This window comes from Papio anubis, chromosome 15 (genome assembly GCF_008728515.1).
Source record: "Papio anubis isolate 15944 chromosome 15, Panubis1.0, whole genome shotgun sequence".
Taxonomy (NCBI): domain Eukaryota; kingdom Metazoa; phylum Chordata; class Mammalia; order Primates; family Cercopithecidae; genus Papio; species Papio anubis.
Window position 1 is genome coordinate 57,091,407 of NC_044990.1, and position 17,032 is coordinate 57,108,438.

The 17,032-nt window shown below is 39.5% G+C and overlaps 1 protein-coding gene across 3 annotated transcripts in view; it reads right to left on the minus strand.

Annotated features, from left to right (window-relative positions):
• Positions 1–16,815, minus strand: part of OBI1 (ORC ubiquitin ligase 1) — a 43,213-nt gene extending 26,398 nt beyond the window's left edge. Inside the window, exons 1-3 of one of the 3 annotated variants that reach the window (XM_021929702.2) lie at positions 16,741–16,815; positions 3,559–3,694; positions 784–875 (exon numbers count right to left, since the gene is read on the minus strand). In XM_021929702.2, coding sequence (XP_021785394.1) covers positions 784–875; positions 3,559–3,694; positions 16,741–16,800 — 288 coding nt within the window. In that variant the 5' untranslated portion in view covers positions 16,801–16,815. Of the gene's footprint in view, positions 1–783; positions 876–3,558; positions 3,695–16,623 lie in introns of all 3 variants that reach the window. The other 2 variants (XM_009192053.4, XM_021929703.2) reach the window with 2 other exon arrangements.
• Between the last annotated feature and the right edge of the window lie 217 nt (positions 16,816–17,032).

Sequence of the window (17,032 nt, forward strand, 5' to 3'; positions counted from 1 at the left end):
ATATATCAATAAACATTTATTTAATAATGTATTTATGCCCCACTGCATTACAAAAATTTTTGAGGCAGTTGAGGTAGCTTCCACGTATACAGTTAAACTGAAAGACATTTTGAGTCAAAAGAGGGGATCAATAATATCTCCTTCTGTAGTCAACACTGGGCTTAATGTGTGCTATTCAAAAGTGTGTGTATTCTATTTGCATGAATTTATTTGTAAAAATAGCATCACCACGTTCAATCATCCTGTTCATTCACCTTTAGACAATAATTAGGAAATAGCACATTTCACACTAAAATCTCTGTGCTGGCAGTTGACATAAGGTATAGTATTTACTTTACTAGCATTGATCAGGCTTATAATCATCAGTAATTTCATAGGCAGAAGCAACTGATGACTGTAGAGGTTGGACTGGCTTTCACAAGGAGATTTCCCTTTTCTCCCAACTTCTTCAGGAAGCAAATAAAAACAACATGTCTGTAGATGTACAAATTTTAACTTAAAAAAAAAAAAAAGAAAGAAATGCTTCCATCTGTTCCTTTTTTCTGGAATCCCATTCCCTCCTTCCTTGGTACTTAAAGGAAAAAAATAATAATAAAACAAAAAATGTCTTTCCTCTATTTTTCAAAAGGAAAAAAGAAAAAGAATTTATCAAATAATTTTTTTATAAGCTTTTAAAACTAAGTTTCATTGGATATTTACTCTAAGAAGTCTGGGGTCTGAGGTAGGTCAGTTTTTACCTTGAATTCACTGCTAATATAATTTTAAACTTTAATTATTGTTTACCTCATACTCTTTGTGTAATAATTCAAGTCTAGTTTTCCGAAGATGCTTCCTGACTGTGTGGCTTAGCGTAGGTTCACTTTCACTTGTTCCTCCTATAGGGAAAAAAAAAATCCTAATTTTTCGTTCTGATTCGGGAAGAATGAAAATGATCTTTTTTCATATTGTTTTATATAGCTTCCTAGCTTCATATCTACCCTTCCCCTTACATACACACTTGGGGCTAACATCTAGGCTTTTTCTCTATCCTAATCCTGAGGGAAAAAAAAAAATACATCAAATAACACCATAAGAAATATCTTCAGTAATACATTCATACTGTGTTTACATATTTATATATCTTATCCCAGCAAACTCAGTAGAGGAAAGGGCTATATATTATCATATTTGGACTACTTCAAATTCTGAAAACTAGACTATATTTAAATAATAAAACCAATTATTATATTTACATTTAACCAACAGATTATATAAAAATGTATTACTGGCCAGGTGCGGAGGCTCGCACCTGTAATCCCAGCACTTTGGGAGGCCAAGATAGGCAGATCATGAGGCCAGGAGATCGACACCATCCTGGCTATAGTGAAACCCCATCTCCACTAAAAATACACACACACACACAAATTAGCTGGGTGTGGTGGCGGGCGCCTGTAGTCCCAGCTACTCAGGAGGCTGAGGCAGGAGAATGGCATGAACCTGGGAGGTGGAGCTTGTAGTGAGCCCAGATTGCACCACTGCACTCCAGCCTGGGCGACAAAGCAAGACTCCGTTTCCAAAAAAAAAAAAAAAAAAAAAATTACTGCTATATACCTATGTATGTAGATTAATGTGTCTTTTCACAGATTCTAACAGCCTAGTTACAATGGACTGTAAGTCATGGCATTAACTATATGTCATGACTTGTTACAAATGCACTCACAATGAATCTTCCTGAGAGCTCTTCACTGATGCTCTGGTTACCTTCTTTGTACTTCTTAGCATTATAATAATAGCAAAGGCATTTTACAGATGTTCTTTTTCAGGATGTTCTATCCAAATGCAAAACAAGATGAACTATTTTCCTTGAGAGCATTTATGAAATATCACTTAGGTATGAATGAATAAAGGTAGGATATGGGATGAGAAGAAAAGCTGGGGGAAAATATTCAGATCATCAAAGTTCATATTCTGCAAGAAAAGACTTGACTCCTTGGTGAAATTCAGCAGGTAAAAAAAAAAAAAAAAGCAAAAAAACACAAAAAAACAGAGATTAACCCCGTAGCATGCAACACAGCAGAGAACTAGTCCTCTACTAGACTCCACCCAGGTACCAAGAGCCAACTCTGATTGCTCCTTCATATCTCTTAATTTCCTAAGTACTACTAGTTCTTTTGCTCTGCAGCAAATATACTCCTTTCTATTTGCTTTGTAAAAATCTTGGCCGGGCACAGGGGCTCACGCCTGTAATTCCCAGCACTTTGGAAGGCCAAGGCGGGCAGATCACCTGAGGTCGGGAGTTTGAGACCAGCCTGACCAACGTGGAGAAATCCCATCTCTACTAAAAATACAAAATTAGCCGGGCGTGGTGGTGCATGCCTATAATCCCAGCTACTCGGGAGGCTGAGGGAGGAGAATCACTTGAACCCAAGAGGCAGTTTGTGCTGAGCTGAGATCGCGCCATTGCACTCCAGCCTGGGCAACAAGAGCGAAACTCAGTCTCCAAAAACAAAAAAATAATAATCTTAATTTAAGTCCATTTTCCCTAACTTGGGACTATTAACAATGACTTCTTAGGTTTTCTGAAAAATGTTTTCTACTTGGCTAATTATAGATTCACTTTCAATTTTTCCTAAAGCAAAAACAAGTAGAAATCACTTTAATTTTTACAACCTAAAATAAGTAACTTATATGAGTAGAATAAAAACCAAACTCTGAAAAGGCTCTTTAGAAGTTTTCTTTTTCAAGGATCCTCTAGTTCAAGTTTTACTCCCCCCCTGCCCCACCAATATTAGTGTGACACAGAATTTATTTTTTACCCTTAATCCACTTACATATTCTATCACCTAGGTAAAAGCCTCCTACCAGACCTACTCACATCCTGTCTACTCCTATAGTCCAACCTATGTATCACCACACGAGTAATATTCGTAAAGCACACTTTGGATCACACCATCATGCTCAAAACCATCATGCCCGATTCACCCTTCTTCTCAGTCCTACAGCAAGTCCCTGATTTAGCTGTCATTCAAGGTTCTCTGCACTAAAGTCTCAATTTACCTTTTGTCTTATTTCAGCAGTCGAACCCAAAGTAGACTACTGATCATTTCTAAAAACATGCTCTGTGTTTTCCTGTATCTAAACTTTAGTACATGCTATTCTTCCTGCAGAAAATGCCTTCCTTAATTTTCACCAGTTAAAATGTTATCCATCCTTAAATTTAAATGTCCAGCTTAAAGGCCACCTACCTTATGAAGCCCTTCTCAATGTTCTTAGCTGAAGTTTCTTGCCTGAACTCTCTGGGCTTTTTTGGGAGGCCCTTAGCACTTGCTGCTTTTCTTTTGGTTCAGTTGCTATGAAAATGTAAGTTCCGTGAGGCTCTCAGGGTTATTCCTCTTAGCACCTCTCAGTGCCTTGTGCTCCAGTTGCTCCACATACACATTACAAAAATTACTCATCCACTCAGTACTATGTTGGCCAAATAGCATCATTGAAAATAGTCTATTTCAATCTTCCCAAAATATATATTATTTGGAGATTGTTTCAAACCAATTCCTATGTGTATATAAAACAGGCCCTTACCTATAATTTCTTTGCAAGGATTTTCAGGAGTGATGGGGACTCTGCAAGCTGGACACTGGCTATTATTCTTCAACCACAAATCAATACAAATTGAACAAAATACATGGTTGTTGATACATATGACAGGCTGACGTACCTTTGGAAAAAAAAAACAACACATCACTTTTAGTACAGGACAACAGTCATAATTAGAAGACCAAATGGTTTTGTTTAGAGCAAACTGCTTCTCTAGATTATAACAGAGTAGGTGTTTAAGAAGGGATATATCTAGGGCTTTTAAAAACACTGCTTCTGTTGGCCACTTTTCTTTTTACACACATTTAACAGAGATACTAGCTGAGATACCGGATCATGGAGACTGAAGTTTTTGACATAAAATGCTTTATTTTGTACCTAAACCACAGAATTCATGCCAAAAAGAAAATGCTTTTTGTTCCACTAAGACTGGGACAATTTTGCTCAAACTCTTCTATTTTAACATTATGGAACAGCAGGATTAGATTTTTGAAAATATCATTTAGCACCATCATCCATCTGATGCCTGAATCCTTTTCTCAATTCATTCCACTGTGTTATAGAGTAACAGCAACTATTAAGTATTGATATTTTACTAGAAATTCCCCAAAACCAAACAGTAATGAAAGCTAAAACAATCCAAAAGGCATGAGTTCCACTCTCCAGTAGTTTATAATCTAAACAGCAAACAATGCAGACAGAATTACTGAGATACACCAAATACACAAATCTTTGACTCCAGACTCCATTTAAACAAGCACAAATAATAATATCTTACATTTACAGCACCCTCTCCTTTATTTTTTTATTTTTTTATTTTTTTGAGTTGGAGTCTCGCTCTTTCACCCAGGCTGGAGTACAGTGGCACCATCTAGGCTCACTGCAACCTCTGCCTCCTGGGTCAAGCAATTCTCCTGTCTCAGCCTCCCGAGTAGCTGGGACTACAGGCGCCCGCCACCACGCCAGCTCACTTTTGTATTTTTAGTAGAGATGGTGTTTCACCATATTGGTCAGGTTGATCTCAAACTCTTGACCTCAGATGATCCGCCTGCCTTGGACTCCCAAAGTGCTGGGATTACAGGCGTAAGCCACCAAACCTGGCCTATAGTCATATTTTACAAAGGGCTTTCACATGCATCTTTCACCGCCTCAACCCTTTTCCATCTCTCTTTTTAAAAATACCACAACTTGGTGAGGTAAACAGCGTAAATATGCTTTACAAATAAGAAAACAAAGGCATGAAGAAATTAGGTAGCTTGCTCAGGGTTAACTGGGTGTTTCGACTGTTTGTAGCTGTTTTATCAGGAGGAAAAAAAGAAAAGAGAAGCTGTTTTGGTTTTCTCCACAGCATTAATATTACCTGATATCATATGTGTGTTTACATATTTATTGTCTATCTCCCTTATCAGAATGAAACTCCATGGGAGCAAGAACTTCTTTACTCTCATTCATAACTAAACCTTTAGTGCCTAGAAGACAGCTTGGTACTTGGCAGGTACTCAACAAAGGGTTTGTTGAATGATTAACTGCTATTAAGATAGTATTAACATTCAACTAGTTGAGAAAGTTGTCAGAAGGAAATAATGATTTAATATTTTTTCAAATAGCACAAATTTAACAATACAAACAAAAACAGCACAGAAAAATATAGTCTTTCACTTGATTTACATGTTATCTTCACGGTGGGACTCAAAACATCTCAGAGCCATTTTCAATATTTCCCTATTCTAATAGTAATTACAGTATAGAACCTTTCTGCACTAGGAACTGGAAGACTAGAAGGTCAAGGGAAAGCAGAATAAGTAGAGGGAGAATGAAGACGCAGAACCAACACAAACCACTTTTCTTGCAGAAAATGTTTGTGCTGCTCTCTGTCTGACTTAAAAGGATGCTACTGAGTATTCATTAATTTGAAAGGCGCCCCCACTCTCAAAGAAATAATAGATGCATGGCTATTCATGACGGGCAGGTAATCATTTGAGTCTCATTACAAAGAGTTCTCTGGTCTCAGTCTGGCTTTCTGAACATTCTGGCTCTCCCTTGATTATGAACACTAACCCAAGAAAACTAAACAAAGATAATTTGGAATTGATTTAAACTTCTTCTTGGAGAAACTTAATTCTAATCATTCATTTCAACTGGTTTGACAAGATTCATTAAAAAAAAAAAAAAATCATGAACGGTAGTGTTTCAAAGTCTTCTTTCAAAGTGGTCCTACCAGCAGCCAGGAGTGAACGCTTATCTATAAAGCATTCCTGGTCAGAGTCTCAAATGGCAGACAAACCTGAACTTTATTTGCAGGTTCTACTTTTTTTCTTAAAAATTCATGTGATTTACAAGTCCAGACCATAATATATTTACGTATGTTTTAATTTCATCTTTATGTCATGAAATCTTTTAAGACAAAAATCCCAAAGAAGATACTGCCTTATCTATTCTGTAACTTCCCCCAAACACACACACACACACACACGCACACACCCCATATCCCTGCAATATTCCTAGAAGTACTATATGCCCCAAATTAGGAAGCTCAGGTAAAAAGGGAAGTTATCTACTGGTATCTACTTTTATAGTAGTAAGTTATTTTTTATAAGTTATGAATTCATCTGAAAATGGATAAAAGCCAATGCTCAAGACATAAAAGTGTGCACATTATATCATTATATGAGGGGATTCAAGATGCTCTGCCTCCCTTTCCATTAAAAAAAAAAAAAAAAACATTTAAAAGCAATCAGTAGGCCAGGCACGGTGGCTCACTCCTATAATCCCAGCACTTTAGGAGGCCGAGGTGGGTGGATCACCTTAGGTCGGGAGTTTGAGACCAGACTGGCCAACATGGAGAAACCCCATCTCTACTAGAAATACAAAATTAGCGCGTTGTGGCGGCACGTGCCTGTAATTCCAGCTACTTGGGAGGCTGAGGCAGGAGAATCACTTGAACCCAGTAGGCAGAGGTTGCAGTGAGTTGAGATCGCGCCATTGCACTCCAGCCTGGGCAACAAGAGCAAAACACTATCTCAAAAAAAAAAAAAAAAAAAAAAAAAAGGCAATCAGTATTTTTCATGTATTTGCTCCCACAACAAAGGTTAAATATTATCTCCCCAATCTACGAAGTGGTTTTGAGCAACTCGATAGTTGGTGTTATCATATACTGAAGTGGCAAAGACAAGAAAAGCAGATTTCACACAAGGTAAAAATCAAAAATTCTGTTTTAGTCATGCTAAATTTGTGATGCTAAGCCCATTTTTAGATGGACAAGTTCAGCACAGCAGGTTTTGAGTCACTGGCATAAAAGATATGGGTATATAAAGCCATAGGGCTAGAGGAGATCCCATGAACCGACAAAATAGCTGGAGAAAAGAAGGCATTCCAGCAAGCAAAGGAAGAGGAAGAGCAACCAGCAGAGGAAACTGACAAGGAGGGGTCCTGTGATGTAGGAAAGGAGAATATGATATCACAGAAGTCCAGGCAAGGAAGTTTTTCAAGAGAGAGGCAGCGGCCAGATAAGTAAAATATTGATGAGAGATTGAGTTTGATGTGCACTGAGATGTGACTATGGGATTTAACTGCTTGGAAGTCACTGTGATCAGCTACCGACAAGCACTGTTTCAGTGAATGTTGGGGATGGAAACCTGACTGGAGGTTGAGAGACAATGAAAGATGAAGAAGTGAAGACAGAAAATACAGACAATTCTTTCATGTTTTGCTGTAAAGGAGAAAGCATAAAAATGAGACCACAGTTAGGAATGCCAATGGGAATGATAAAGAGAGGATATTAGTGATGGAGGAAGAGTGATGGGGGTATTACAGCAATAGGCAGCAAAGTCCCTAAGAAGTCAAGAGGGGAAAGGGATTTAAAGCACAAAAGGAGATTTTGGCTTATACAAGAGTGAGGGTTTGTCTTCTTTTGCAACAAAAGGGAAAGTAAGAGGTGTGTGAACGAATACAAAGGGGTTGGAAGATCTGTGGATGGTATAATGAGGAAATTCATGTTCCAACTATTTCAGCTGTTTATCTTTTGTCATTAAATATGGGGTGAGGTTATTAGGTGAAAACGAGAAGGGAGGTGGGTTACAGATTTGAGAAAACAGGAGAATAAAGCAGTTAATTTTGAAAAGTGAGAAAGCAAATTTACTAGGGATATGTAGTAGATTGGTATACATTGTTGAGTTCCTTTTCCAGGTCTGTGGTTTCTAATGCAAGGTAAGATTAATTAATGTAGGTGTGTATTTTTCTTATCAATATTTAACTGTGGAGATTCAGGCAGGAAGTAGATGAGTAGTTCGGTTTATCCAGAGTTGGGGTTTTTGCCAAGGAGGAAGAGACAGGGACTGATGGTAACAAATGACCACAAATAATAAGGGAAACACGTAAGTGGTAATGATGACAGTGAAAAAGTGATAGGGTCAACAAAAATGTCTCGATAAGGTTAAAGTAATGGTGGAGAGTAAGTATGATGGAAACAGGATCGGAGAGTGTGATGCTTATAGTCAAGATACTAAAGGTAGTGTAACTGCTTTTGCTAACGTTTTGTCCTGGGCCATCTTATCTGATATGTTCTATTTTCACTCTCAATCTCATGTGTCACATGGCATTAACATCTATCCTATGCTGACAACTCCCAAGTCTCCCTCTGTAACTGGACCTCAGTAAGTGGCAGAGTTTAGGCTCTGACAGACAAACCTGGGGCCAACTCCAGTTCTGCCATTTATTGAGCAATCTGACCTTGGGTAAGCCCTTTAGCTACTGTGGGCATCAGTTTCTGCCTCTGAAAACTGTGGCTTAACCTAGCAACCTTTTCATTCAGGTTTAAGATAATACAATGGATGTCAGCACGGACACTTCCACAAAGCAATCCCTCAAAAAAAAAAAAAAAAAAAAAAAAAGTAATAATATTACTATATCCAAGTGCCTATGAGCCAACTACATATAAGGATACTGCAGCTGCCTCAACCATAACATGTCCAAAATCAAACTTGGCCTCCACACACACTTGCTCCTCTTCCTGCACACCCTCCCATCTAAGTTAATGAGATCACTACTTCTCCACTTGAGCTACAACAGAGCTATGTCTGAATCACTCTTTCTACTTATCCTCACCATCCAAACTGTCACCAGATGCTGGTATTATACATTAAGTCTAAGAAGTCACAGATATGAAGATTCACCAATATTTTATGTGTCACTAAGAATGAAAAACTGTCAATTACAATTGTTAAGATACAACCAGATTCCAGAGATGTTATAATTTGAAAAAAAATGTACATCTCAGAATAGTCAAAACATGACAAATCTACCTCCAAATGTTCTTTCACCTCTCATCTATCCTTTCCTTTGCATCTTCACCCCAATGAATTTAAGGTTCTCATTCTTTTACCTTTGATCTACTGCAATGACCACCTCCCAAGCTTACAAATGTTCATTTCAGCACACCTTTCACAATGATGCCAGAGCTACCTTCCTAAAATATGAATAAGCAGCTTTCACTCCTCTCCTACAAAACAGTAATGATTTTTTTTTCCTGCTCATAGTTCAAGGTATAGCCTTCAAAGAACATAATCTAATTCTTAAACAGCTATTTCCTTTGATCTACCATTTCAATATTTGACACAATGCACACTTCAACTTCACAGGTCTACTTATGTTCACCAATAAGAATATGAACATTGAGGGCTCCCTGTTTATGGGCTCCCTATTTATGGAGCTCCCATTTCTCAGCTTGATGTATCCTCCTGGTCTCTCCATTCTCCCTAGACAGTAACAGAGAAGAAAAAAAAAAAAAAATTCCTTCCCTCCTTTTAAGATGCAAATAAAACGCTACCTCCTCTGCAAGCCTTCACTAATCTTTTTCAGAATTAACCAAGTCTTTGATAGGGTACTCTGTTCATTTATTTAATGTTCACCTCTTTCTGCATTGTGCTGTACTTAAAAACTGTTTACATCCTGTCTTCCTTAATAGATTTCAGGCTCACTGACCTGGGTGAGTGTCTTTCTCATCTTTGACAATAACTGTAAGATTAATAAAAGTGAATTTTGATGTACTATAATGAAAGGCTGAGATAATAATCCTAAAAATGTTTCAAGCAACAAAAGGTCAACAGTCACTGTCAAACTGTGAAAAAGCAAAAGTTTAACCTTCACATTTAATATGCCAAAATGATACGGAACCACCACCACAGGCAGACTGCTTGGCTCTGTCTACTAAGAGCCATTAACAATGTCACCCACAGGAAAATTTTCTGCACTGTTGGATACCTGGTATTATCACCACCTTTATGTTGGAGGATTTCTGAAACAGCTAATTCATTTCTTTGGAAATGAATACTGGAATGAGTATTTATCAGATGAAGATTTCTAGACAACGGAATCAATTAATTTATCTTAGGAGAATAGAAATTTCTAAATAACTACTAAAACAAGTTACTTGTTATATATTTGACTGTAATCTGTGGTAGCAAAACACAAAGAATCTAGCACCCATCCTCTTCTACCCAGATCCTGCTCTGGGCAGAACAAAACACACACATGATTTTCTTTAGTAAGATCTTTCCAAGACAAAAAAAAAAAAGTCATCATTTGTCACATTATTAGACTTTCTATCCGGTTTACTCTCCAATGAGACCTGTTGCAATAAAACAGAACTCATGAAATAAAAATACAAGACCAAAAAATGGCAATGGTAAGTAACATACAATTCCAAACTCATCTGGAGTAAGCACATTAAAGTGGTATCCTAGGGAGTGGTCCCCAACCTTTTTGGCACTAGGGACTGGTTTCATGGAAGACAATTTTTCCACAGACTGGAGGGTTCCACCTCAGAACATCAGGCATTAGAATCTCATAAGGAGCACACAATCTAGATCCCTTGCATGCACAGTTTACATTCGGGCTCGTGCTCCTATGAGAATCTAATGCTGCCTCTGATCTGATAGGAGGCGGAGCTCAGGTGGTAATGCCACCTCACTCCCTGCTCACCTTCTGCTGTGCAGTCCTGGTTCCTGATAGGCCACTGACTGACCAGTACCGGACTGAGACTGGAGACTCCTGCCCTAGGGTATATCCCCCAGGTGTAAAGGATGGGCCCTTCTTACTGGAATGGGCCTGAGGGGGCAGTCCTTGGGGCAGATGTATTAACCTTATAATCTGTTACTCTACTCTGATATTTCATTTCTTTTAAGGATGTTCCAGTCTTAAGAGACTCCAATCTACCAGCAAATCCCCTTTCTTAAAAAAAGCAAGTATACTTGGGCAGAGACATGCCCAAGGCTGTTGTTCATTAATATCCATATCATCCTAGACTCACCCACCAGGAGTTATACATTGGCTTCAAACAGCGTTTCTCAGCTTTGGCATTACTAACATTTTGGACTGAAGAAATTTTTGTTTTAGGGGGTTTCCTGCATATTACAGGATGTTTGTCTACCAGCATCCCTGGGCTCTACCCACCAGATGCGAGCAGCAGCCCCTTGAAAACAACGAGAGATGCCTCCACACACTGCCCCATGTCCCTGGGGGACAAAATCTACCTCCACCTAGTTGAGAACCACTAGTATGGGATATTCACAGGAATCTTACTAATAAGCTAGTGGGACTGTTAGTATCAAATCCATTTTCAGTTGTGGAAACTGAGACTCTAAGAAATGATGATATGGGTTATAAATGGTAGAGCTAGCATTTGTACTCAATGTGATTCAACTGCAAAATCATGTGTTATTTCAACTAAGAAACAGTTATTTCTTCTTTGGAGCAGGGTTAGTGAACAATAATCTGGGAATAATAAATACAAGACGATGTGCCTGAAGGAAGTGAGATCCTGGACACTGATGGAGGTGATGGGAGGGAAGAGGGTATTGATGCACTTTACCAACAGGTCTTGCAATTATATCTATTATAAAATCAACCCCCCTGCCCTTCTAGCATCCTCCCTTCACTAGAGACAAGAGCCTACTCTGCTTCTAGAACGAATACTATTCTTTCTAACACCTTGTCAAAACTTTATGGGTTTCTCTAGTGAAGACCTGGAAAGACAATGAAAAGGATTAGTCTTCGGTGTAAAAATGACTATGATAGGGGCACTACTACTTCAACATTAGGAACTTGGAAACTTTTCAAAGTAGAATTCCTGGATAGCTCTTGGTTACGTTTTAAGACATCCCTGGCTCTGGGCCAAAATTTAGGTCCTATAACTTAAGGAAAAAAAAACCTGTGTGAAATAAGTCACTTAATGCCTATAGCACTGGTTCCCCATTCCTGTCCAGGTAAAAGGAGAGATGATACATCTCTTCTCTCCCACCTTCATCCCTACCAGAAATGCTTTAGGATAAACTGGAACTGTATTTGTCAAGTAAGTATGTCAGCTATTACATACCAACCCTGAAAATTACTAGGCTACATCTATGATTTTTGAATTAATTTATCATACACTATGTAAAAATACAATATTGTTAGACTTTTCTGAAAGTGACTAAATCGTTCAAACTTATTTTAAACTGGAAAAAAGAGAAAAATGTAGAACTTGCAGTCCATATGGCTTTTTTCCAAAGCAAATTACTTATGACAATTATGTACAAGGCTGGTTCTTAAATCCACTCTTGGGAACTGAGAGGCAATCAGGACTCAAACATGGGGTCCATGTACTGACGTCGATGACTTGCTGGTCAATCAACAGCTCCAAGCGAACAGTGATTAATGAATTTTGTCATACTGGAGTGAGGACTCTAAGTTGCATAAGGCTTTGTCCCTAGCCCTACCTTTTCAATATTTTAAATAAACAATATGGGTGAGAAGCAGAGAGGCATCCCCTAAAGAAGGGATCCTTTTGATAGCATTCCTTATGGGAAACAGTCTATTAGAGGATACTCCAAGACAAAGGAACTCCTGCATTATAAGGAAGCTGATCTCATTTCTGGTTATTTCAGCCAGAAAGCTTGACCTTAACATTAAGTAGAAATCATTATTTTATGGAGCCACACAAGGCCTGAGTCCCTTCCAAATGAAAAATATTTTAATTATTTAAAGATTCTCTATCATATCCATTCATTCCAGAACTATTTCAGTCCACCTACATTCCAACCCCAATTTCATTCTCTCCCAAATGCTTTCAAAATACTCTGGTTGTTTATCTTAAAGTGTAGGGCCCAAAACTGGACTCAGAGTCAAATGAGAAATAACCAAATATGATACATTTATGTTGAAAAAGCATTACTTTGCACTTCTTTTCAGAATCTCTTTCACCCTTTCATAAAACCAACTGCGGGCCACATTTGGCTTTCACTCATGGCAAAATGCATGCATGGCCAATAGAAAGTATTACATGCCATAATTTGGTTTCACAGTTTGAGTCTCAATTGAAAAGATAAACCCCGGAATTATCTAGAGGTAAACTGGTTTGTAACAGCCTGGTAGCACTATCAAAATGTCACTTAACAGATACCCTGGGATAGATCATTACTACATTTCTGCTGGCTGGCCCACCAGTCTAAGAAATTTAAAAAAAAAAAAAAAAAAGGAAGAATAGGCAAGAAAATATGTTATACAAAAATCATCCCATAGGATGGTACCTAACTTCTTCAGGCCACATACAGCTCTTACTTACAACATTTACAAAGTAACTAAAAACATTATTGGGTAGAGAAAATTCACTTTTAAGACTGAAGTAGAGACAGAGGTCTGAATTTTCCAATTTTAAGTGCAAAGGCAAAGCATTAACAGGTGAACACTTAGGCTCTCTCTCCTTCCTCTCCATCCCCACTGGCATCTATCTTTTCAGATTTAATGCCCTGCCCTCACCTCTCCCCCTTCATGGTATCCACTTTGTGACCCTCCATCACAAAGTGGAATAATCAAATAATCAAAAGAGAAGATGGTGACTGTGAGATCTGGGGACATATGGTAACAGTGGCACAAGAACAAATATCTTTAAGAAAGAGCTAGGCAGGAAGGACCTTAGGACCATTCTCAGAAGTGGCCAGAGATGCTCTATGTTAGGGAAGCAGAAGTGAACCTGAGGACACGCCATTTTTAGTATCTCACAGTATAATATGTGTAGAAGGGTGAGAAGCACAATCATATTGAATTTGCTTTCACTATACAAAAGGCAAGAGTCATGGAACCAGTTAAAAATTCTGGATGTACTGTGGCAATTTCCAGAACAAACAGGTCTCATTTGGTTGGGAATGCAAATCTTCATTTAGAAGTGCTCCAGCTTCATAAAGCAACTGGGAAGAACAATTACTGGAAAAGGCTGGTTTCCTCAGTTTGAGGGCTGGCCTCAATGGCTACAGCAAAAGCTAAGTTATTAAATATTATGTGCCAGACTTTATGCTGAACTTTGCACATGCTTTGTTTAATCTTCTGAAAACTGAAAGGATAGGGAATTCATGTTATTACCATATTTCTACTGTTACAGATAAGGAAACAGGCTCAAAAGAGTTAAGTAACTTCAGCCGGGTACAGTGGCTGTGCACAGAGGCCGAGGCGGGCAGATCACCTGAGGTCAGGAGTTCAAGACCAGCCTGACCAACATGGAGAAACCCCGTTTCTTCCAAAAATACAAAATTAGCTGAGCGTGGTGGCGCATGCGTGTAATCCCAGCTACTCGGGAGGCTGAGGCAGGAGAATTCCTTGAATCTGGGAGGCAGAGGTTGCGGTGAGCAGAGATGGCGCCATTGCACTCCAGCCCGGGCAACAACAGCAAAACTCCATTTTAGAAAAATTAAAAAGTTAAGTAACTTGTAAAAGGTTGTATGACTGGTAAGATTAGAACCCAGCTAGTCTGAATGTAGAACTCAGGCCCTCACCGAAATTTCTGCTTCCATGGTGGTATCTGGCTGGGGAGGCGGATGGGGAAGCCAGTTTAAAAATCCTTATTTTTTCTTTTTTCTTTTTTTTTTTTTTTTTTTTTTTTTTTTTGGGGGAGACAAAGTCTCACTCTTGTCTCCCAGGCTGGAGTGTAATGGCGCGATCTCAGCTCACTGCAACCTCAGCCTCCCAGGTTCAAGCGATTCTCCTGCCTCAACTGGGATTACAGGCGCCTGCCACCACACCTGGCAAATTTTGTATTTTTAGTAGCAATGGGGTTTCACCATATTGGCCAGGCTAGTCTCAAACTCCTGACCTAAGGCGATCCGCCTGCCTCGGCCTCCCAAAGTGCTCGGATTACAGGTGTGAGCCGCCGCGCCCGGCCTAAAAAGTCTTAATCTTTTTATTTTTATCATCTGATTTTTATTTTATAATAAAGTTAACCAATACAGAAAAAAAAAAAAAAAAAACACTAAAAGTGCCTGCTATCATGGATGAGCTTAGGTGAGTGTTTTACGAAGTAATCTGAAGATGAATGATGATAATGATAGAGGTTCAACTGTGAAGACTCAAAGCCTTAGTACTCCGAAGACACAAATGATAGTATACAGGTTCAACCACAAAGACTCTAAGCTATAGTATTCTTATTTTAAAAATGGAAAAACAGCCCCATCTTAAAGCACTGGTGTGAAGAGTACACAAAATAATATATGCATACAAAAGCACTCTGTAGTCTGCAAATCACTCACTATATTCTATGAGGTATCACTCTCATTGAACACAGAAAGTATAGGTTTGGTAAATCAGACAGAACACTGTCAACACAATTGCAAAAGACAGCCTGTAACCAACGGAAACTAGGTATAATGTGTAAAAAATTACTTCCCAAGCATATTTTTATCAGCCTTTAAAGCTAGTGTTGGAGGAAATTAACTCAGAATTTAACACCCATTTCCAGGGACTTTATGTCAGGAGCCAAATGCAGACTGCGGCAAATAGAAACATCGTTTCTTCCCTTCCCCTAGCCATGCATGCAGGCAGTAAGTAGTAGCAAATGCCAGCTGAAACACCACCCTCGAGGAGGCCATTCTTAATCTCTCCAGTCAAATTGATCAAGCCATCCCCAATACATAATCTCCCAGCATATTTGCTATTTCATTGGCATTTCATTCTGACTGCTATCAAGAATTATCAGTTGCTTCCAGTGCTGACTTACTTCTACTTTTTGAACCCAGTAAATTCACACAGAACTTGAATCACCCCAGGCAGATCGTACTGGCCGGCACTCAAATGCTTGCTCTAGAAGTTTGTATTTCTCAAATCTAAGTCTACGGCTGTAGTTTCAATCTGCGCTGGGGGGTAAACACACACCCAGACACACTACAGATGTAAAAATAATTCAGGGTGGAAAAAAATTGGTGGTTGTATCTTTCCCCTTCTTGATCTATTCGGTAAAGAAATGCTCTTTAAAACACCAAAAGTGAGGCGGAAATGGAAATGAAAGAGCAGAGGAATGCATTAGAATATTCAAAGCTCCGTTTCTAAGTCAGAACCACTTTCCCTACCTTGTTTCACAAACACAGTAGGCACCTCTTGCATCACAAAGAGAGAGTATTCTATCTCCTGACTGACCCATTCTTGGAGTTAAAGGCCACACCTCTTATTCTAATACCCTCCACGGGCACTTACTATTTACTTTTCAAATTAGGAATTCAGAGCAAAGGTCATCCTCAAGGCCAGGATAAGAAAAGGCAAAAGGTCTTGGAAATGGAAAAGACTCAATACACAGCACCGTAGGCCCCAGAAAATGAACACTAGTTACACGGAGGACTAAAGAGCCCGAGGTGAGGCTCCCAGGAAATGTGTTTTAACAGGCTTCACTACACGCCACGCGAGCCTGCACAGGGAAGTTAAATATCGCTGCGACGTGTTTCTGATGGGGCCTCCTGCCAGGCCGGCGTCTTGCCGGTGTGAGGCCGCGGGCGGTGGCAGGGCCGTCTCGCCGCCCTCCTGGCAGACCACGGGCCGCTGTCACCCTCTACCGAAAGACGCCCAGATGAAACCATTAATCACGGTGCACTGCCCCAGTCTCCCAGGACGCGGCTCCCATCAAGAACGCGGGTGAGCGTTTTCTCCCATCTCGGCGCCTCACGCCCCTTCCCCGCCCCCGCACGAGACCGCCCTCGGCCCGGCAAGCGACTTCATATCCAACTCCGTTTTGTAGCTGTGCCCACAATCACCCATTACCTTCCCCAAGCAAATGTGGCACGTGATGGGCAGAGTGAGCGACAATGTAACATTCTGCACGGTCTGAGCCATGGCAGCGTTCAGAATCCCGCCAACACGGAAGTCCCGCCGACCTACCGCGACTCCTCGCCAAGACTGGGCACGCGCGGACCGGCTACGGCGGCCCGATAGGGCCATAACCCGCCTGGGAGAGAAAACGCACTTTGGAAACGCGCGATCTCCAAGGCATTTTCCTTTCATTAAAAAATAAATAAATAAATAAAATAAAATAAAATAAAATAAAATAAAATAAAACAAAACAAAATCACTGGTTAGGGAGCTGCAAGATACCTACGAATGTGTAGGAAGGTAGTTTACTACAAGTCTCGAGGATCTTGGAAAATCTAAAAGAATGAGTAATAGTGGAGAG